This window comes from Polypterus senegalus, chromosome 10 (genome assembly GCF_016835505.1).
Source record: "Polypterus senegalus isolate Bchr_013 chromosome 10, ASM1683550v1, whole genome shotgun sequence".
NCBI lineage: Eukaryota > Metazoa > Chordata > Cladistia > Polypteriformes > Polypteridae > Polypterus > Polypterus senegalus.
In genome coordinates, this window is record NC_053163.1 from 28,518,254 (window position 1) to 28,542,502 (window position 24,249).

At 38.8% G+C, this 24,249-nt stretch overlaps 1 protein-coding gene across 1 annotated transcript in view; it reads right to left on the minus strand.

Moving 5' to 3' along the window:
* Positions 1-24,249, minus strand: part of LOC120536985 (caspase recruitment domain-containing protein 10-like) — a 157,658-nt gene that overhangs the window by 94,546 nt on the left and 38,863 nt on the right. Inside the window, exons 2-4 of the mRNA XM_039765574.1 lie at positions 19,990-20,205; positions 12,811-12,948; positions 9,962-10,287 (exon numbers count right to left, since the gene is read on the minus strand). Coding sequence (XP_039621508.1) covers positions 9,962-10,287; positions 12,811-12,948; positions 19,990-20,203 — 678 coding nt within the window. The 5' untranslated portion in view covers positions 20,204-20,205. The remainder of the gene's footprint in view (positions 1-9,961; positions 10,288-12,810; positions 12,949-19,989; positions 20,206-24,249) is intronic.

Here is a 24,249-nt window from a genome sequence, read left to right on the forward strand (position 1 = left end):
CCGTTCTCACCTCTCCGGCAGCGTCTTTTGTCATCTAAATATGCTGATAAAAATCAGGCTGCAAGCAGCCGGCTATTCCATTACCCCACCGATTTAGAACGTGCACAAACTTCTCCCAGCTCATGCCTTGATTGATTTTCTGGGAGTGAAGTGGAGTTTTAGAGTGGAAATAAGAGATTGCTGTTTTGAACACATGAATTTCATGTCTGTTCCGTTTCTACAGTAATCTGTGTAAACACATTGTTAAAACAGAAACTTTTTTATATTCTACTAGTAGATGACAAAATGTAGGCATAGACTATATAATGTATGAAGCCTGAAGTATCAAAGAAATACTTTCACAAAAGGTACAAATCTAACACAACAATTGTGCTTTTATTCAAAAATATAACTGCAGAAACAAAAAGCCACCTTAACATACAACATTGATACCCGTTGATTATGACCTCTGTGTCGCAATAGAATCAGCTGCCGCCTGGGAATCAAAAGGTCGCGAGTTCAATCCTGCACCACTCCATTTTCAGAAGTAAACTGCTCTTAGGCTTACTATTTTAGAATAAAAACATACATTTGATTTCAGTCTGTAACAGCCAGTGTAATTTATGATACTTGTAAAGGTTAGCTTTGGGTTTTTTTTGTCCGTTTTATTATCTCAGCCGCGTTCACGAGCCCAAACACACCCCACCCTCGCATCTGACACTGCTGTTTTCACATAGATGCGCTATAAGAGAGGTAAACTCAGCTCCCTTCTGCATAGGAGCAAGAATGCACATACCATTGCTTGCATACTGAAGTGTCAGCAGGCACTTTTCGTGGCATTACACATGTATTTTTTGAGCATGCCCTCTACACACTACTTGTGACTTTAGGCTTTAGGAAGTAAGTAAATAAATAAAGGTAAATCGTGTCATAAAATGGATTTCTTCAAAACGTCGAATGTTATTTATTTGGCACGGACATGTCTGCATGCACTTTTTGTGGCATTACACATGTATTTTTTGAGCGTGCCCGTGCCAAATAAATAACATTCGACGTTTTGAAGTCACTTTAAATTCTCTCACGGAATTGTTTTGCAGTGTTGCTGACTTTGTTTAAACACTGTCACACACACGTGTGTCTGGGAATCATCTTTCTGGCTCTGTCGAGGTAAGCAGTTCCACACCACAACTAGAGGATGCACCTTCACTAACACTATCTTCTTCTGACTGGTAGCCCCAGCTCAATGCCTATCAACTGCCTTTAGCCCCAAGATGGCTCCGCCTTTTTCCAGTCTGGACAGTATCAAAAATCGAGCTGCCCATAAAAGATGGCAGCTCATTCTGTCCAAACAGAAAAAGGGACGGTGCGCCCTAAGATGGCTCCGCCTTTTTCCAGTCTGGACAGTAACAAAAATCTAGCTGCCTATAAAAGATGGCAGCTCATTCTTTCCAAAAAGAAAAAGAGACGGTGCACCCTTTAACAACCTGTGTGGTGTATTTATTACAGTTGGCCGATTTGGCCGTGAATTTGGTAGTACAGTATGTGGTAAGCACAGAAACACTACATGTGCTTTTTCTTTCTTTATTTTTTTTCCACTGATAAATGCCAATGATTAAACGTTGGTAGCCCGGCTGGTGCCTTAAAAATTCTTGCTGGCCATCTCACAAACTGTCCACTGACCTCAACACATTGCAATTGTGCTACAAGTGGGCTTTCTTATTTTTATTAGCTCGTCTTGAGCTGTCTTGTCATTTTGGTATGAATTCATTTGTTAAGAGTGATTTTTTTGAGGTTTCTGACAGAAAATTCCAAAATTAGTAAATCATTTCTAATAATGCTGTCAACGATGAAATTTTCACTTGTGTGCACTTGGGAAACAGCTTATGGGCTTGAGTGATTGTAATTCTCCACCGAGACATGAGGTGGTGCTGCCAAATAAAAATCTCTCTTCTCCTCCCTCCACCAAAAGAAAGATTGACACCATTCCATCTATGATGTCATTTCTGGAGTCTGCCACCTGGGTCCGCCTCTTCCTCCCAAAATGTCGTACAAGTCAAGGAAACGCCATCTTCCACAGTCAGCCTGAATTTATACAGGACAGCGCACTTTAGCGCTACAACACATGTATTTTTTTTCTTCAAAACTTTCAACTTATTTAATTTTACAGGGTAGACCACATGGTGCCCCAAAAAGCTTTCTGTTTTTGTTTTCTCTTCAGAAATGATAAAACTAATTAAAATATACTGTGAACATGAAAAAGAATACATTTAATAATACCACAATTTGATCCATCGCTTTCTCATTACATAAACGCAATACTATAAAAAATACTATAAATGAGAAATTGCACTGAATATTTAACTTAAAACAAACTGTCAAAAGTTTACATTTTAAGTGCTGTAAGCATTCTCTTGCATTAAAAGAAAGGTACCAGATTGCTGCAAATTCAATGGCAGTTCTTAGTAATGAAATCAACCTCAACGCTTGCTGAATGCAAGCATATTTCAACGATAATAAAATGCTTTGAAAACAGCAGAAAGTAAAACATTAAAAAAAGAACGACTGAGGGGCTGAAATCCATCCCAGTGCTCTTTTTCATTGTTTCCTGAAAAGTAAAATATAACTAGGTGTAATAGAGATTAAAATACACAAAGAAGAAATTAACTGATTTAAGGACTGCACCAAGCGCTCTTGTTTTAATGTTCATTTGCTGTTGTGTATTTTGTGACATCTAGCATTGCTATAGTTGAATGCATTATGACTTTTAAGAACAGGTTTAAGTGTGCATTAGTGTTTCAGGAGGCCAGTTTTTATTTCTTGATAAAAACAGCTGTGCTTCGATGTTTACCCAACCTCCCCCAGTTACTTTAGGATATTTTAGAAAGTATTGACTTAGAATGTGACATTTACGGTGGGCAGTGAGGGGATGCCACTTTTGACATGGCCTGAAAGGGGGACAGGATATGTAGCTTTGCTCTAGGGAGTGTAATTTATGGCAGGGGGGCAGGAAATTGCAACCAGTTTTGCAAGGGATCTTCGTTGTAACTCTGAGAAAGACATTCTATAAGCCATCCCATGTAGAAAGGCCATAAATTGCCTAACTGGTATGAATCTAGTCTGAAATGTGGCAGTGTATGATTGGCCATTCTGTTCCGCGATCTCCTATTGGTCCAATAATGCCTGAACAAGTTTGGATTAACCAATGGAGTTGCCTGCACCCATAGGTTCAGGATTTGCGATAGGAATGGTATAAGTTGGTCATTTCATTTTTCTCTCTCACCATCTGGCCATGAAGAGAAGACCACCTCTCTCTCACTCTCTTGCCATTTCTCCATGATGAAGACAACTCTGTGTTGGACGCCATCTTAAGACAGCTCCAGTCATGCAGTGGCAAAGAACAAGCTGGACAGAACACAAGACTGCCTATGTATTCAAGGTGCATTGCTTCTTTGGCTGTAATGGTATGTAGTCACATTCATTTTATTTTGCTTAACGTTTGGGCATATTATGTATTACACGAGGAACGTTCAAAAAGTTTCTGTACTTTAAATCTATTTATTAAGAATTTCAAAAACAAATTACATCACTTTTCTACATAGTCACCTTCCCAGCGTCGTACCAACGTTTTAGTGCTATCAGCAAAAAATGTCTTTGGTTGAACGTGTAGCCACTGATGCACTGCCACTTTCACATCATCATCACATGAAAACCTTCTTCCCATCCGGAGCACTCTGTATCCGTCACACTAGTACAGCCATTTTCAAACATTTCAATCCACTCATAGACGACTATACGAGAGAGAACTTTATCCCCATACCGAGCATACATGCGGAGATGAACTTGTGCTCCCGGCACACCTTCTGCCCACAAAAAGCGTATGACAGAACATTGTTTTTCCTTTGGTGCAATTTATACGTTTCGTAGCCATGTTCACCACAGGGTGACAACTCTTATACTAAACTGTAAGGGCAGCCGGCTTGCCAGACAGAACTAGCTACATGACACTCTCAGACACGACCAATTACTACTCCTCCCGCCTTCACATTTTCCAAAGAAAATATAAAAAGTGCGGAAACTTTCTGAACATCCCTCATACATAATTAACTAGCAGACCTGGCACGCTTCGCTGCACGTATAACCGGGTAGTTTCGGCAGCGGATCGTGGTTTTTCCAATCTAGACGTCCTGTCTTTTTCAGATTCTTTTAACCGCCTGGTTTTGGCAGCCAATCGTCCTTTTCCCAATCTAGAAATCCTGTCTTCTTTAGATTCGTTTAACCGCCTGATTTTCATTTTTTTTCTAACGTAGAAGTCGTTTCTTGTTGAGATTCGTTTAATCGCCTGGTTTTGGCAGCCAAGCGCTTTTTTTCCAACCTAGAAGACCTCTCTTGAGATCCGTTTAATGGCCTCGTTGATTGCATGTCTTCCAAGGTAGTTTCAATACCCATTTCTCGCATGGAGTCTTCTCCCCTTTTATGAGTGACTGCGTAAGTACCGCGTGTACTAAACAGTAAATTAGTAAAGGAGAATGGACTAAACACTAAGGAAAAAGAACGCAAGACCGTGTCAGTTGCGGAGCTCAGCGGAGCTCATCTGAGAGCGAAATGAAGTGAATGAAATGACATGAATGGGAGGGCAGATGATCACGTGACTCCCCCACCCGCCTTAACTCTCAGTCCATCCACAAACACAGTCTCTCGGATCCCAACTCTCCTTTATATATATATATAGATGAAATATGTAGCAACTTCTCCTGCCTGCTCTTTCATGCTGTCTAATTGTCTGAGGTTATAAATAAAGAAGTGAAGTGCTTACCACAGAGTGGTAAGTGTATGGGATTGGACGCATTTTGGTAAAGTCTACATAATAAAGAGTATAAAAGGGAAAATACGGTGACACAGGACCCTGCAAGACAAAAAAAACCAATGGAAACAGTTTTTAGCAGAGCAGAACATAACCAAATACCAATGGTCAAATATTTAAGTAAATGGTGTATCTCACAAACCAAACTAGCTGGTTTCTGATTGGGAATTTGGTTGCAAAGGAAATCTGCAATGACTGTCGGACACCCTTGATTTATATCATTTCTGCAGGTCTTAGTACATTAGAATCCATTTATTTTCTTGCATTCTACCTGGAAAGATAATAGCTACTTAACTGAATAATTTTTTAAGCATGATTGATATTTCTTGTTGCTCCATTTATACAATATATTGTGTTATCTTACAATATAATGTGACATGCCAGCAGAATTCCAGAAGCAACATGGTGATAGAGGGATAGAATAAGTAACAAAAGTAACAAATAAAATATATAATACAGGGATAATTCCAGGAAGACCTTCTGAATTGCATATTTAGTTAAATTCCAAAAATAGGCAAAGTCTTGTAATCTTGCATGCAACTAACTTACTGCTTAACTTGATAAATAAAAGAATTGAACAAAAAAAAAAAAACACAATAGAACAAGTTTTAGAAAGGGAAAAGGAATAAAAGGATGACATTTTCCAATTAAAAATGCTCCACAGAAGAGTTTTAGAAAAAAGAAAAATCTTATATTTGTGCTATTTTGACCACAGAAAAGCACTTGATAAAGCAAAACATAATATTGTACTGGAGGATATGCAAAAGGCTGGTATTCCAAATATTAAATGAAAAATAATCACAGCCATATTTTGGAATGAGGAGGCTTATATTAGAACTGTAAATTGGAACTCAAGATACTTTACAATAAAAAAAAGGAGTAAGGCAGGGATGTATTGTATTACCTATATTACTCAATTTATAAAGTGAACATTTAATAAAAGCTGTTCAAGAGGAGGATAAAGGAAAAACTTTGGAGGACACATACTAAATAATATAAGATAAGCGGATGACACAGTACTGACTGCAAACAATGAATTAAATAATAATAGTAAAATAATTCTTTACATTTATAGAGAACTTTCCTCACTACTCAAAGCGCTCTCCACACAAGGAGGACCCGGGACACGAATCCATGATCTCCATACTGCGAGGCAACAGGGCTACCACTGCACCACAGAAACCAAGTGACAAAAAAATAGATGAAGGAAGGGAATATGGAATGGAATTAAGCATAAAAACCACCAAAACATCTTTAAAACTACAGGAATAACGTGTGAGATGGTGGTCCAAAGAATGAAACTGGAGCAGGTTTAAAGAATACAAATATAGTACTTTAAAAGCAAATGACAGAAAATGGGAAATGTACAAAAGAAATAAGAACACGAATAGGAAGGCCAAAGATACTTTTTCAAAACACAAATAATAAAATGAGATTTTAAAGTCAATCTGAAAAACAAACCGCTTCTCAGTTTTAACCCTATGGCTGTGAAACATGGTCTGAAGAAACTAAGACTGGCATCATGTCTGGCGGAAACCAGGCGCTGCTCATCACCTGCATGATGCTATCCTACTTGGTGATGCTTAATGGTGGCAGGATTATGATGTGGGGCAGCTTTCCAGCAGAAGGGACTGGGACAATGGAGCAAAGTGCAGAGATAACCTTAAAGTAAACCTGCTTCTGAGCACTCTGGACCTCAGACTGAGCCAAAGGTTTACTTTCCAACAGAGCAATGACCTTAACTACAAATCAAAACACCACAAGAGTAGCTTAAGTACAATTCTATGAATGTCCTGAAGTTGCCAAGCTTGTGAAAAGATGCTTTTTCACAAATAATGAAATGAGATTTTAAACTCAATCAGAAAAATAAATTGCTTCTCAATTTGAACATGATGAGTGTGAAACATGGACTCTACATAAATGTCTGAAAAGGAAAACTGACACGTTCGAGCAACAGTGCTACAGAGGAATTTTACGAATAAACTGGAAAAACAGACCAACTCACAAAGAGGTGTTCCTCAGAATAATAACAAAGAAACATCTATGAATAGATGAAGATGAAGTATGCTGGACATCTGATAAGAAGATCAGCTGGAAACCTGGAGATAAGCATCTTAAAAGCACGTGTAGACAGTAAAAAAGTGTGAAGAAACAAAGCAGCTAGCTGAAGATCAACTAAGATGGAGAACCATGATGTTCAACTCTCCGATAGAGAACAACACCTGATGATGATGATTGTGTCATTTTTTTCTTCCTTACTTTGGATTACACAGTGTCATGAAGGACAGACAGGTATGCTGGCTGGACAGGAAAATGACTTCCTGCCTGGCTGGAGGTATATAAAGGATCGACCAGCAGAAGTTGACTCAGACATATCCAGATGACACTCAACAAGAAGAGAGGAAGAAGAGAATGAAGATTCAGTCAGTCATTTTCTAACCTGCTTAGTCCTGAATAGGGTTGGGGGGGTTCTGCTGGAGCCTATCCCAGCTAGCTCAGGGCGCAAGGCAGGAACAAACCCTGGACAGGGCACCAGAGAATGAAGATTCACTTACTTTGTAATTGTGTCTTGGTTGTTTGTGTATGTTTGGCGATTCATTTTGTGAAATAAAATCCTTTATTTGAACCCAAGACTTTGTTGGCGAATATTGTGTCTGAGGTTTGAGGCTCAGTGGTGCCACCTTGTGGTCATAAAAGTAACCGTGAATTAAACTGCTAACCTTATGCTCTTCAGCAGGGGTGCCCAATGCATCGATAGCAATCGACCGGTAGATCGGAAAGGGAGTGCAGGTAGATCGCGTTGCGTTCAAAAAAAATTTGCTTTAAATATTAGTTTATCATATATCCTCCCTATGGCATTTGCCACTTGATTGACATGCAGGAAGGCCAGTCTGAGATCTATTTTCTTCTAACACACTGGTCATCCCACACACACAATCAAATATATAAAATAATATATATAAATATATATATATAAAATAATATATATATGTGTATAATAAAATAATATATATATATATATATATATATAATATATATATATATATATATATATATATATATATATATATATATATATATATATATATATATATATATAGCATTTTTAATGTAAGTAGATCATATTGACCTGATCATTTTAAAAGTAGTTCGCAAGCCAAAAATGTGTGGGCACCCCTGCTCTTCAGTATAGCACCCAGCCACTCCAAGTCTATGTTTTCTCATAAACTAAAAATTAATCAATAAAATTACAGGAGGCTGTCATTTTTACATTATTTCATCCCATAAAGTGGGGGTTCTTTGGACCAAATGCTTCCAGGAAGGGTACTAATTTTATGGCTGTGTCATGGATTAGATAGATTGAGAAAATCTATTGATTGACATTGTCGTTTTTGTCTACTTTGTTTGTGTTCAAAGACCATTTTCTTTTCAAATCTCTCTCTATATAAAATCCAACATCTGTCTCCCTGCCTGTCTGTCTGTCTGCTTTTCACGAGAGAACTACTTAACGGCTTTAGATCGGATTTTTTTCGATAACTTGTTTGAACAATCCGGTTGATTTTGCAATTTCCCTCATCGCGCTTAGTATCATCGTTCACTTATAGGAGTGATTTATTTGTGCTAATCTCAGATGGCAGCTGCGGGCTGAGGGGAGGGGGAAACAAAGTCAGAAGTGGGGAACCAGGCACTAAGTATCATAGTTTGCTTGACTAACATTGTCATTTTTGTCTTCTTTGTTTGTGCTTAATGACCATTTTCTTTTCAAATCTCAATATAATATATTGGGACTGTAGATTTGTACTTAAGAGGAATTTGTATGGAATTCGGAACAGGTATATTATTTTAATAAATGCTAAATGAATGAAGTTTCACCTCTCTCTGACCTTTTTATTATTTCTACTCTATTTTCAATGGTGATGGTTTTTCTCTTCTTTACTGTATCACCAGCACTTGCATCAGATTTGTGTTTCAGAGACATTCTTGAAGGGTGAAGACAAAAGGTTAAGATGAGCTCTTCTGTACAGCACTGTCCATGCTATCACGGTAGGAAGGCACCAGTCGTCAACACATCTGATGTACTGACAAGAGACAACTACCCGTTATGTACGTAACAGTACAAGCAGGCTTGCTTTTGAGAATGAATGGGGGTGGCGAGGGGCGGTTCATCACCAGCCCACCTCACAGTTGCCTCCACTACAGTATGCTGCCTGCAGCGTCCGCCCACTGAGAACAAACACGGTGCGGCCAAACGCTGGTTGTGAATCGCCCACCACCGCCCCCATTCAACAGGCACCCATCTGAGGCACACTACAATGCTACCACCCGCCGCCCCGTTCACCCTCAATGGCCTCCGTTCAGTCACAACCGGGTCATTGCTTGCAGCGTTACCAGCCACCCACCTAAAAACGAACGGGGCAGCCGCGTGTGGTGGGTGGGCAGTGAATCCGCTTGCCGCCAAGAGCCGCCTGAGAGACACTACACTGCGCGAGCCGCGAAATCGTCCCCCTCCAGCCACCGCTTGCAGCTTCCCCAGGCTGAAGATGACGGAGCGGCAGTTACTGAGGTGCATGCATCACAGCTGCGGCCCCATTCGTAAGTTGTAGGTCGGATGTCCATAACATGGGGACTACCTGTATATATACATCTGTCTGTCTGTATGTCTGTCCACTTTTCACGAGAATCGCTTACAGGAGCGATTTATTGATGCTAATCCGAGACAGAGGCTCCAGGCCGATGAGAGGGGGAAGTGTGACATCAGGAGCAGGGCCCTCCTCACTCACGCGTCAGCCTCTGTTCAAATCGCTCTACCTCTGCCCACGTTTTGGATCGTACCTTGCCTCCGCTTAACTAGTGATACCTGTTTGTTTATTGATTTTTAAAGTTTGTCCTGTTTCACTACTACATTGGCGGAGCCGTGGAGGACAGCTAGTAAATCAATAAAATGCAAACCAAAGTATAGAAGCAAAAGAAAAATCTTAACAAATGAGACTAAAAGAATGAATACTTTTCTTAGCCATCAGTGAATCACTTTTTACAAAATAAAACAACAAAGATGTCAAACTCTGTAATTTGATATGTTTTTTGTGTTCTGAGCAGCTGCTCTACTATTCCAGTTCTTACCTGTAGCTGGAGATCCCTTGCCCGAATTATAGCATCTGCCTTTTCCTGTAATGCCTGGCTATACTTCAGGGCAAGAGAGTAGTTCTGCTCTTTGACACGCATCAGTTCTTGACTGTTAGCCTCCCAGTCGCTTCGTACGCGGTTGAAGACAGCCTCTTCCTCCTGCATTTGCTTCAACCTCTGTTCTGCATGTCGCCTCTCTTCTTCAACCATACGAAAGCGCTGAGACAGGCGCTTCTCGCATATCTTGCTATTTTTCAGCTGTTCCCGTAGCTTTTTCACCTCCTCCAGGAGGAACTGAGTTAGCCCCTCTGGACCTTCTTCATCTGAAATTAAACATGTGATGAGTCCACCGGAAATGAAAATATCTTAAGATATTCTTATACACAGTGGAGGAATCAACATCTTTATCTTGCAATAGTCATGCTGGGATATTAATCAGTATGCATATCTAAAGTCACAGGCTACAAAAAATATAGAAACCTCTCCCAGACACCTGATTTAGATACCAAAAAGCATCTGACTCTGTCATTGTGAATTATAATTTTATTTATTTATTCTCCATATTATCATCGCTGCTTTCAAAAGGCCCACTTCAGCAGCATTACTTGCCATATGTTGCTGGGACAACAGAACCTTTACTTGCATATGTTCTTATTAAAGAATGCACATGCATAATAAATGATATCAACATTTTCCTAATAGTAGTGGAACATATAATAAAAAAAATTTAAATGTTTGTAGCTCAGGTGTCATTCAACAAAGACTTGGATGTTGTTATCAGGTAAGGGCTGAGAGCATAGCTTAAGATCACATGTGACAACCGAGTGTCTTTTATTTTAGATTGTCTAATTAATACAGGTCAAATTCCACTGTAGCAAAATCCTTGTTTTAACAATTTATTTTGTTGTCCAGTTTTCTATAGAAATAATGTTTAAAAAAATCATGACAGCAGAGTCCATTTTATCTACAAAATTTATTATGAAAAAGTCACTTTCCATAAAAAAAAAAAATTGTAAAACACGTGCATTTCTTCTGGCCTTGGCCCAAAAATCGCAATCCAGGAGCTCTGCTGAATAGGCAATCCTCAAGAAGGGTATTGCAGCAGATTGCGGATATTGTGGGCGAATCTATGGGGTGGGATAACTGTCAAATTTGAGTCCCCCTCTACTTGCGGAGCCTGGATGTCCGCTGCTAGACTCTATAAGTGAATCAAGCGCGATCTTTATAATGGGGATTAGGGGAGGTTGCCCAAGATCGGTTGTGGTCATCCTGCAATGCTGCTACAGTGAATTAAGCTGAACCATCAGAGCATTGTTCCCATCTGTCAATTGAAAGCGATCGTCAGAGCAGGGTTGCCACCAATGTGAATCAGGCCCAATCTTCAAAGACACTGGCTCAGGTGTGGTCCACAGGTTGGGAAATGCTGCAATTGGCAAAATAGGCTGCCAACTGCGGTGTCGCTTATGAAAGTTAAGGGGTGTTACCTCTGGACTCTGAGGGGTGGTATTGATGCAACTCAGGTGATCGCTCCGGAAAGTCAGTGTTATGTACACCGAGGGTCACTGTTTTTTTATAGGTAAAGGGGAGCATGCTCCAGATACTGAGAGGAACCCCCAACTTACCACAAAACTCCAACATCTAACAATACTGAGCGCTGCGTGCTATGGGGATCAAACCCTAGGTCCTCATATGGCATTGATGGCAACAATTTACAGAAAAAGATGGAACTTCTCACCGACATTGATGCTGGCGCAAAAAAAAAAAAAGATGTCGCCAATGTGTTACGCATTCCACAGACAGCTTTGTCAATCGCATGTGCTAAGAGACTGCGCTATCTGCAAATTCCATTATAACGAAATCCCTGTAATTACAAATTATTTTTTCAGATCCAAGCACTAAGTTCTAATGGAATTTGACCTGGATAGAATTCCAAAAGCATTCACCCATTTATATTGATACTAGCTGTGTACACCCGTGCTGTAAAAAGCCCAGGGTCCTAGAAACTATTGAAATCATCAGAAAAAAAAACAAAAAACTGAAATGCAGAGATGTCAGGTAGTTGAAAGGAACTACTCTGGGCATCTCTCTCCTAGGAGGTTTTGTGTTGCCCGCATCATTTGTGCATTAGTGGCTAAGCGACTGTCTTTCTTCGGAGGTTTCCTTTTGCTGATGTGCCCGCCTCGCTTCTGTATTAGCCGCTAAGCGAGTGACTCTTTCTTCGGAGGCCTCGCTTGTGTATCCTCGGAGGTGGAGCCCTTACCCCGAGTCCACCTCTCACTTCTGGGCTGGACAGACACACACACTTCCACGCGTAGACGTTTATATATACTGTAAGATAAATCTCTACATACAGTGGATTCAAAAAGTATTCAGATCCCTCAATTTCTTCACATTTTGTTGTATTGTACATTTAATTTTACGCTGTTGCTCGTCATGCTGTACTCATTAACTCACGATGACAATGTGTACAAAAAATGTTTTAGGAAACATTTGCAAATTTATTTAAAAAAATCAAAAACTGAAATAAAAAAAAAACAGAAAAATAGCACATGGAATTTAATGAATTACTTGTTCTCCCAATTTCTACAGTGACCTTTAGAGCTGGAGTAAAGGAGTATGCAAGATATATAGTGGGTCACTTTCTAGCCCAAATGACTATGGCTATTCCCCCAGAGATGTTGAATGACTCTTACTTTTTTAAATTAACTAATTTAATTTCTACATTAAAGTGATCACATTCAAAATGACCCCCCTTCCCACCCATAGCAAAGAACTCTTGCAAAATTTGTCAATCCTTCTGATTTATTCTGTAATGAGTCCTTCTTACCCATATTGAGTCATCTTACCCAGTATAATAGAGCAACGTTGAGTAGGTTCTCTTCCAGTTATATGAGTGTATAGGTCCGGATGGTAAAACTCCAGAGACTCCATAAAGGCTTCATAGCCTCTGCACCCTCTCTGTTGAAGAATATCAATCAAATGACCTGCAGGACAGACAAATCAAAAAGTTTAGTGTAATAAAAACTGAAAAATGGAACGAAGTAGGAAATTCACTTAATAGAATTATGCGCATATATAACTCTATCTATATCACACAAAAAGGGTTTTTAAAAATGGAAATGTTTTCAAGATAAATCTCCTTTCTCCCTATAAGAACACACGATAAGGCATTACAACAATGTAAATCTAAATAAAATATAACTCGATGCAAAAGTGTATTGCATTTTGATCCATGTCCATATATTGTGCGTCTTAACTTCCAAAGGAAGGAAAATTCAAAAACGAGATCTCCTTAATATCTTTATGGCTGTTTCCCAGACAACAATGAGATCAGAAAGAAGTAAAATGGAGACTTCTCAGATTGAAATACTCCAGTATTATCACGAGTGTCTCCCCCTGAGTTTCAATAGAGACCTCAGCAAAGTCACACAATGGACTCCGATTTTCCAAATAGTGTCTTGACATCTTTTTGCAATCTGAAAGTATTTGTATTGTGTGCTCAGTAATATATGGTGAAATCCAAATTTGTCTGTGGTAATAAAACACATTACTATGATTAGAAAACTGCATTCCTTGCTTCTGAAAAACTATTATTAATAGCTGTAAGTTATATTGCTGTCCTCCCATTAGATCATACTCATTCTAGAAGACATGACAGGCAGTGTGGCATAAACGATAAGACTTTGGACTTCAAACCCTGAGATTGTGGATTCTGATCCCTATACTGACACCACTGTGTGACTGACTAAGAATGAGTCACTTCATCGGTCTGTGCTCCAACTGGAAAAATAAAAGAAATGTAACCAATAGTATCTCAAATATTGTAAGTCACCTCAGATAAAGACATCCAGTCCAGTAATAAGTAAAAATATGATGTCCTGAAGGAGATTCAAGTAAGACTAGAAAGAGATCTCACATAACATGCTTTTCAAACCAAATTCTCAAACTTCACCCCACTGTACCGAAGATGTATCTCACGTCTCCTTCTTATCCAAAGCTATTTCTCCTAACAATAGGATGTCCTGAAAGAGATTCAAGCAAGACTAGAACGATCTCACATAACATACTGTACTTTTCAAACCAAATTCGCAATTTTTAATCATTTTACCTCAGATGTATCGTATGTCCCCTTCTTATCCAAAGCTATTTCTCCTAAGGAATTTTAGGAGAAACATCTGTGACAAAGTTGATTTTTAAATAAAACATACATGGCAATCTCTTTTAAGTCTCATGAGCCATCAAAGATCAACCTTTGAGCAGAAACGTTTTCCTGTGGGTAAAAACAAGCAAACTCATTGCATTTTGCTTAGCTGCTTCTCAGAGTGTATTGCATTTTGATTCAACACCACGCTTTAACCATGCCAAAACTAACGTAATCCAATGACCAACCAATTCCCAAAGATGAAACATGGGACATGAACAGTTGGGGCAAGAGGCGTTTCAATCAGGAGTGTATTCATCCAGCGCTCAAGATCAGTTGATAAGACAGGAGATCTACCATGTCATTCAACAGGTGAAAGCTGGCAATGCAAATAACAATTTCATTCTTATTCCGAGTTGATTGTTTGCTGGAAAGGACCAGTATAATAAAAGCACTAAATGTGGTCTGTAAATATTTACAGATGGGGTTCACAGTACCAGCTACTGCTTAATGTCTTGACGTATTGGTCACTACTAAGAAGAAGAAAAATGGAACAATATGATATAAGGCTATTATTACACAATGTGTAAGTCAGTGCTGTAAAAATCAGAGGTCTTAGAAACTATTGAAATCGTCAGAAAAAAAAAAAACTGAAATGCAGAGATGTCAGGTAATTGAAAGGAACTACTCTGGGCATATCTCTCCTAAAAGGATTTATTTTGCCAACATGTTCGCATCACTTGTACATTAGCAGTGGGAGGAAAGTAAAAAGGATACCATGTTACCCATGTTAGCGGCTAAGTGACTTTGTCTTTTTTGTGAGGTTTCGTTTTGCTGACGTGCTCACCTCATTTGTGTTATTAGTGGCTAAGCAAGTTGTCTGTTCCCTTACCTCGACTCCACCTCTCACTTCCAGGCCGGACAGACACACACACTTCCACACGTAGACGTTTAAATATAAAAGATATTCAGACAACTTCACATAAGACGTAAAACATACAGCTTACCGTTTCTGTTAATCACTCCACACTGATAAAACTTGGCACCATAGCATGAAAATGTTTGCAACCAGAATGCCTCTTGACCCACCAGTCAACGCCCCCTGCTCCAGCTTGTCACTCTGATTGGTCATTTGATTACATTCAGTTTTGACATGATTAGTGCGTGACCTTGAATCAAAATGCTACAATGCAAGTGAAATGCAATACGTTTGCTTTGCTTTCAGTTATGATCTATGGACATGAATTAAAAAGCAATGCTGTGCCAAAATGAAACGCACTGTTGACTTATGCATTGCATTGCAATGTAGTTAATACTCTGGATTGCATTTAAATTTTGCATAAATAATCTTCCATGGGGCAGCACGGTGGCACAGTGGAAGCATTGCTGTCTCACAGTAAGGAGTTCAGGGTTCGTGCCCCTGGTTGATTTTGCTTGATCTTTCCTTGTCTGTTTGGATTTCCTCCTGGTTTTCCAGTTTCCTTCATCTCTCCAAAGACATGCTGGTCAGGTGAATTGGTGACACTAAATTGGCCCTAGTGTGTGTTTGGTGTGTGTGTGTGTGTGTGTGTGTGTGTGTGTGTGTGTTCGGTCTGCAATGGACTGCCGCTCTGTCCAGCGTTTATTCCTGCCTTACACCCTGTGCCAGCTGGTATAGATCCAGCACTCCCATGACCCTGTTCTGGATTAAGCGAGTTAAAAATGACATGACATAATCTTCTATGTCAAAAGCTAAACAATTTATACAAAATGGCCAAGTCTAAAATGTTTAAAATTGATTGTGGAATAGGAATTTTTTTTTTAGATGAACAGCAAGCAGAACAGGAGGACTTAACATTGTCATAGTAAATGATATGAAGCATAAAGGCTTCAAAGTTACTGGTTTTTGCTGATAATGCAGCATATCTAAACCATCTTTGGGTTTTTTAGCCAGTGTGACTGAACGGCATATTTTTTTCTGGTTGGCTCAGTTGTTGAAGATAATGTTTTTTGCATGATAGATTATCCTTTTTTTCCCATTATCGGGAAGTGCTTCTTTCATGACAACATTTTCTTTTTAATGTCTAAAGTGATCTTATACTAGATTTGCTGATAATAGCTCAACTGACATGGAAGAGCTACTACTTCACAACCCAACTCTGCCAATATTTGTATAACCTCTGAAATTACTTTGGGTGTCTACATAATGGTAGGTTTTCTCAGAGCTATCTGGTTATCTTCTAAGTCATAAATGTGTGCTTGCTTGGCTAAATGAATACTTTTGAATTGCCCAGTGTGCATGCAAGAGTGGGCCCTCCAATTGACTGACACTTTATCCAGGATAGCTAATGTGATAGATATGTCCTGCCTAAATGTGAGTGTGAGTGTGAGTGTGAGTGTGAGCAGGTCCTGCAACAAGCTATAGAATCAACTAAAGGTCCTGAGACAGACTTTAGCTCCCAGTGATACTGAACTGGAATAAGTTGGTTCTGAATATGAAAGGATATTCTGTTCATTTTAAGAAATGTATTGATTTGTAACAGCACCTTTGATTTGTTTTAATCATAATAAATGATCTCTATACTGTATATGATTTTATCAAGCTGTTCCTTTTGTGCAACTAATCAGATTCACAAAAGTAGAATTAGTTTCTGAACATTTTCTTGGCTGCAAATAACTTGCAACATGCCAGGTTGTGACCAGTAGAGGGTATTTCAGCACCCCAAACACAACCACATGTGCACAAATCTATTTATCAAATACCTTATATCAAGGTTCTTAAACAATGTGTATCCAACAAATGATCTTTTTGCCTCTCTCTCTGGCAAATAAATTTCCAGCTTCTCTCCCAATTCACCTGGATGAGGTCGAGCAGCTTCCTTTATCTTACACCAGGGAGTACTTCCAGTGCTTGGGAATAGCCCAATGGAATCACTTCAGGATTGAGTGGAAATTCTAAAATTCTAATTCTAAAAAGCATCCTTTGGTGTGAACCCCTGGAATCCAACAAGGCTGCCCCAAGGAACTATATTAGAACAATCTAGATGAGAACAGGCCATTCAGTCCAACAAAGCTTGCCGTTCCTATACACTTAACTCTTCCAAAATAACATCAAGTCGAGTTTTGAAAGTCCCCTAAGTTCTACCATCTACCACACTATTTGATAAACCTACCCCATGTGTCAATTAGCCGCTAACATGGGTAACATGGTATCCTTTTTACTTTCCTCCCACTCTGTGTAACCCCGAGTTCTTGATTAACTCATTTTAAAGTCACAGTCTCAATCTACCTTACTAATTCCCTTCATAATTTTAATCTTCTTTTGTTTAATAGTTTGCTTTGCTTACAGTTCACAGAATGCCATCTAACTTATAATACTGGACTTTCTAATCAACAGACCACAGACTGTCAGACTAAACAACTAGACATCCTCTACTCTAATCCTGAATGCCGGTATTCCACAGGGCTGTGTACTCAGCCCACTCCTCTACTTCTTCTTCACCCATGACTTCATCCTTTTATATGGCTCCAACTCCTTCATAAAGTTGGCAGACAACACCACGCTAATATGACTGATCAGTGACAATGAGGAGTCAGCCTACAGAGATGAAGCTCAGCACCTGGCAACATGGTATGCTGACAATAACTTCACCTTTAACACCAAGCCGACCAAGGAAAATAAAGGCAGCAGATACACTGGCATTTATATATTACTACCTGTAAATTCAAAAACCATACAGATATACTGTATATTCTCATTTGTATGCTGCTTTATTGCACTTAATGTTTATTTGGACCCACTTTCCATTGCACCTTAGTCTAGTATTTGCACTTTCTGGTTAAATGCTAAACTGCATTTCTTTGTGCCTGTACAATGACAATAAAGTAGAATCTAATCTAATCTAAATCTAATTGGGGGAGCATGTAGCCCTGTTCATTTTTCTCTCCCGGTCTTTCTGTCACATGGGTGTTGTTCCATGATTCATCTGTGTGGGGATGCCAGCATACCCAGTTCCAACCTGGCATTTTCTGCCATCTTTCTAGTAAAGGCAGGGAATATCCTGCCTTTCTTCTTGTGCTTCTGATAAGCTGGCCTCCCATCCTGGTAAGGAGCCTTGCCTCATCCCGTCCCAGGATCCCCACCCATGCATGCCATCCCTTACACAGGCAGACTACAACAACAACATTTATTTCTATAGCACATTTTCACACAAACAGTAGCTCAAAGTGCTTTACATAATAAAGAATAGAAAAATAAAATAAAGTCAACATTAATTAACATAGAATAAGAGTAAGGTCCAATGGCCAGGGGGGACAGAAAAAACAAAAAAAAAAAACTCTAGACGGCTGGAGAAAAAAATAAAATCTGTAGGGATTCCAGACCATGAGACCGCCCAGTCCCCTCTGGGCATTCTACCTAACATAAATGAAACAGTCCTCTTTGGATTTAGGGTTCTCACGGAAGGACTTGATGATGGTCACGTAGACTTCTGCCTTTTAATCCATCCATCATTGTTGGAGCAAGACTAAGCAGTTCAGATCAAATCTTATGCCAAGTTAGTGATCTGACTTCTCTTATCTGCATTGTTCTAACAATTCAGATACTCAATCAGCTAGAGACCTGGAGAAGATGGACAGATAAACTAGAACTTGCATAAAATAGTTGCCGCAGTATTTTGCTTATTGTGTTCTTTCATATTAGAAATGTTGTGGTAAAACTTTTGTTTTTTTTTTCCCCAAACACTGATTGCTGAGCTAGTGGTGAAAGTGTAGTTGACTTGTGTCATTTTTGCAATGTGTTGTATCTGATAAGTAATACCTAAAAATAGTGTGCAAGTAAAAAAAGAAAGACTGAGAGAATGATAAGATGGATAGAGGCACAACAAAAGATCAAAGGAGGACCCACTTCAAGTTAAGACATGTTTATTTTATCAGATGCTACAGCACTGCTAGATAATGCACACTTTCTTAGGTTCTTTTGACTTTGTAAGGTAACACTCAAGGCAGCGTTAACTCAGTTTACCTTTCCTGAAAGCTTGCATATCGTAATCTTTTAAGTTAGCCAATAAAGGGTGTAATTTGTTTGACTTCTCACTACATCCATAACAGCCAACACGGTACAACACCCTAGTAATATAAAATCTGCAAAAACATTGGTTATAAATTCAGTTGCTAATCGATTTCTGGTACATATGTTCTTCAGGTAAGTAACTTTACTGCAGACAATTGGAGATACTTTGTTAAAAATATAGCTTAGAGATTAAGGCATTAAATGCAATACTACAAAATGAAACTTTTTCCCAACCTTTGGGTTCCCATCCTTTTCGAATGTCCTGGACCCTTAGAAAATGTTTGATTTATGTGCGCACCGCCAACACACGGCTTTTCATTTTAATTTGGCACTGCTCCAGTTAACTACAGATGATGCTCTGCTATAATCATTTGTACTTTTTTCAGGAGGAAATGAAGAAAATCCTTATAATCCTGCTAATAACTTCTACTCGTCTTCCAATAAAATGCTGTCCACCTCAAAGCCTGCACCCACAACAAGCAAGAGATCTTCTCAAGATAACTAAGACTGCTACATGAACTGTCATTTTTACCCTGCAAATTTTGTATTTTTTTAATTCATTAAAATTTGTTCAGTTCAGATTGTACTGAACTATTGACTTTTGAGTTAAGAAGTTGTAATACGGGAAATTCACTTAAGTTTGTTCCACCTTAGCAATGGTGTCTATTATTTATTTTAGGAGGAACAGCTTAGCTCCATGTTGTTCTGTTATATGGAACACTTACCACTGGAAAAATGGAGACTTCCTGTAAATTAATGTTATTAAAAGTTTGTATTATTAAATAAAATCAATGTTGATCAAACAATAAATGTTTCAGCAATGCCTATACTTACTGGCTCGGTTGATTCTGAGGGGAAACTGGGCCGAGTTGAGCACTTCATCCTCATCTTGCTCATCAATCACTTTGCATTGTCTTAGGTAAGGCGTGACTTTGGCAGGATTGAGAATGCGGGTCAGCTTGTGCCGCACACTGTCAACCTTCTCCCATAGCAAGTCATCTTGTTCCAGATCTGAAAGGCTGTCGGTACCCTCTCTCAGGGTCACCATAACTGTTTAAAAACAAAAAAAAGGCAGAAGTTAACTTCCAGGAATTACAAATTCCATTGTAAAGAATATTATTTAGTTCATGTTATATAGTGTATGACATGGCCATAGACGAGCATTCATGGATTCTACTAATATACTGGTAAAGGTCTTGTGTTCAGTTTAAAAAGTGACTCCTAAGATGCTTTGGATTTCCTGTTTATGATGTCCTCTGGTAATTGTTCACATTTTAAGCATAGCAACGGGACAATGGACATATGGATTATGTGACACATGTAACATTTTTTTTCCTTCTTTCCATGGATGTTTTTCACATTATGCTCATTTTACAACAACATTAGTCACTATTGTCTTCTACTATGTCTCTTTCTGTCCATTCAGCATGAACACATTACATTCATTTTTTTTCTCAGATACCATTACGAACTACATGGGGAAAGTAGCATTATCACATTTTTGGTATGCCTTTAATCTAGCAACATTTATTTGTTTATAGTTTTTTTAACATTTTACTGAATTTATTAAAAGCAAGTAACATTCCATACAAGCAAGTCAAAAACGCTTTAATCTTTTGAAATGCACCAAATACACACATACTGTAGCTCTATGTATGTGCAGTTTACAGTATAAGTCTAAAAAAGGGTACATTCTTTTCCTTGCAACACCACTATATGACTGAAGCAAACATACAGTAATATTTAACAAAAGGCTCACAATCTCACCCTTGGAGGTAACCATATAAAGTAATTATTACTCAACCTTAATTAAGAGCTTAAAGAAAAAGTTTTACTCCGACTTATTAAACTCATGGCACCGTCTGCATCTGTACTGTCTGTTATGAGAACCACATTAAACAAAAAAAGACACTCACACAGGTTTGAACTGGTATCCATAACAGAGGTGATCTACATTCTCCTGTAAATTACTAAGAGGTAAACCAAAATAATCAAACACACATTAAAGCAAAATGATAAAACTTTGTAATAACTCAAAAACACGAATAACCAGTCAACTTTTTAGCAAGCTTGACCAATGTAGTTGACCTAGGGCAATGGACTACTTTTAAAAGAGTTAATAAAATGACAACAATTAACTAATCACTACTGGTCAAACGTTTCAGAGCACTTGAGTTTTTCTTCAAATTTAGAAATCCAATGAATAACCTAAAATGGTGAAAAGGTAAGCAGTAAACTACCAGAGGTTTAAATTTTAAGTTTAGGGTTAGCAAAAACTGAACAAATGTACATGTACATTAAAGTATGTATGTACGTACACTAAAGAACCATTAACAACAAATCAAATTAAATTAATAATATAAATATATTGAACAATTATTATAAAAGTAAAGTTCAATAAATCGGACTCTGCAGCTGCATGAATAAAATGTAAAGTACCACTTCCGGTTATTGGAAATAGCCCAAAAGTTGATAGAAATCTACTTTTTGTACCTAACACTTGTAGGCAAAATTTGGTTGAGCTAATTAAAAGCATCCTCACGTTATCGTGTTTACACACACACGCAGACATTATTCCAAAAATGGTATTTTCAGACTCAGAGTGGTCTAAAATGTCAAGATTCGTCAAAATCTCGAAATGTAAGTTTTGTAGGATTCCAATACTTTCCCTATACTTTGTATACGAGAAAGTAAAATGGAATATTTCAAATGGGCCTTCTTCAGGAAACAACTAAAAGGTTACGCCTACTGATGTTCTGCAGCAATTCAAGTAAATGAAGCTTTGCCAGTTGAAGCAAACAGTTTGCACAGGTGTCCCAACTTCTGTTGATTACTTAAAAACCCTCTCTTAAAACAGAGTTGGAACAGACTGTGTTACTACACCCTCTGAAGTGCTAAATGGAAAATATGCCGGTGATAATGGCAAGAAAACGGCAATTAAAAATTAAATGAGACAGAGCACTACTACCCTTGGAAGTGTAGGCCTTTCATTTAGAGAAATTACAAAAAAAGAAATCAAAGTGTCAGTGAGTCCAGTGATGCCCTACACAATCCAAAGGCAAAGATCTGACAGAGCCACAGTCACAAGCCAATCAGAAGACAAGTTTCTGTGGGTGACCAGTTTGTATGATAATCTTAGCTTTTCACCATTTTAGGTCATTCAATGCATTTCAGCTAATTACATCTGAAGAAAAACTGGAAAAACTGAAGTGTTCTAAAACATTTGATATCAAAATCATATATCCAGGGCACATGGACCTCCCTCTGTGTACTGCCCCAAAAGCCTAATATTTAAAGGTACTAGAGGTACATTTTTAAGCCTCTGCTAGTTTTTAAGTTTGGAATTAACCATATAGTGGCCAATAAGTTATGTTTAGAGGAAAAACTTTGCATGGTTTTTCTACTAATTTTCCTAAGGTGTTTGATTGAATGAAAATTGTATAACCTTTTAGCAAAACCACCAACAAAAACAATTATGCTATGTACTACCACCTAAGTACAGAAAATGACACTGTGAAAACAATAATATTAAAATAAAAATTGACTGGTGTACAAAGTAAGCAACTAAATGCACCATATGATATATCCCACAATAAATAAATGAAATGACTATTCAGGTCATTTGTTATGAAATACTTATTTTACACTGAGAATTAATAGTATTATTTTAGAAGGGAAAAAAAAAACTACTGCTTCATCTCATTTCCTGAAGAGGATACACATAAGTATCGGTACTCTTCAGTTAAGACAGAGTTTCGAGCGCCGTTATACACTGATAATTGATTGCGTGGAGGTTGCTTGTATAGCCCATTGAGAGCATCCCCCAGCCTTGGCTGCCTAAGAGATACATGATGTGAGACAGTATGCTAAAAATGAAAATGTGCCAGAACTCTGTACCGGTGCGTAACAGTCCATTTCAAGCCCTTCTTCAGTCAGAATTTATTGTTGTGGTGTGACTACTGACTGACCGTTGTGAGCTGTGCTCATTGTTCAGACAGACAGACAGACAGACAGACAGACAGAAACATTTTAGAAGTGCTAAAAAGGAAAAAAATTAAAAAGAAACAAAATCCTCTGCCTTGGCAGTCCCAGTCCCAGTGAGGCATTATGTAGGTGTATTTATGTTGATATAAAGGACCCCCAGTCCTGCCGCATGACGGACCTCCCCATAGCAGACTTCCTCGAGAGAGCAGCTTTAACACTAGAATTACCAGAGCTCACAAAAAAACTTGTAGATCCGTCCCACTTTAAATTGCTTCGCACCACTAATTCAGCGTCTATTGTCCTGTAAATGTGTTGATAAGCAGAAAACAGCAAGCCTTCTGCTATTCCATCCCCCACCTCGCACAATTTTCTCAGCTCAAGTCTGTTTACCTGAAGTCAAGCAAAATGACACCTTTTATAAATACCGTATCATTATTTGGAAGACATGCATTTCATGTGTGTTCCGTGTCTGCAATGATCTATGTAAACTCATTGTTAAAACAGTAAACCTCCTATGAAGAACAAAAACCTTGGATGACATTTTCCCTCGCCTGGACATGGGTCACCGGGGCCCCCCTTTGGAGCCAGGCCTGGAGGTGGGGCTCGATGGCGAGCGCCTGGTGGCCGGGCCTGCACCCATGGGGCTCGGCCGGGCACAACCCAAAGAGGCAAGGTGGGTCCCCTTTCCCATGGGCTCACCACCTGTAGCAGGGGCCAAGGAGGTCGAGTGCAGTGTGAGTTGGGTGGTGGCCGAAGGCAGAGACCTTGGCGGTCCGATCCTCAGCTACAGAAGCTGGCTCTTGGGACGTGGAATGTTGTACCATTGCTTGCGTACTAAAGTGTCAGCAGGCACGTTTCATGGCATTACACATATTTTTTGAGCATGTCCTTTGCAGTCTACTTGTGACTTTACGCTGTAGGAAGTAAGTAAACAACTCAAGGTAAATAACATTCGATCTGGCTTTTATGTAAGTAACATATAAATGTTAATGTTTTGGGCACATACACCGTTCTTACATACACCGTCCTTTGTATCTAAGAGCCAGATCGAATGTTATTTACCTTTATTTATTTACTTACTTCCTACAGCGTAAAGTCACAAGTAGAGTG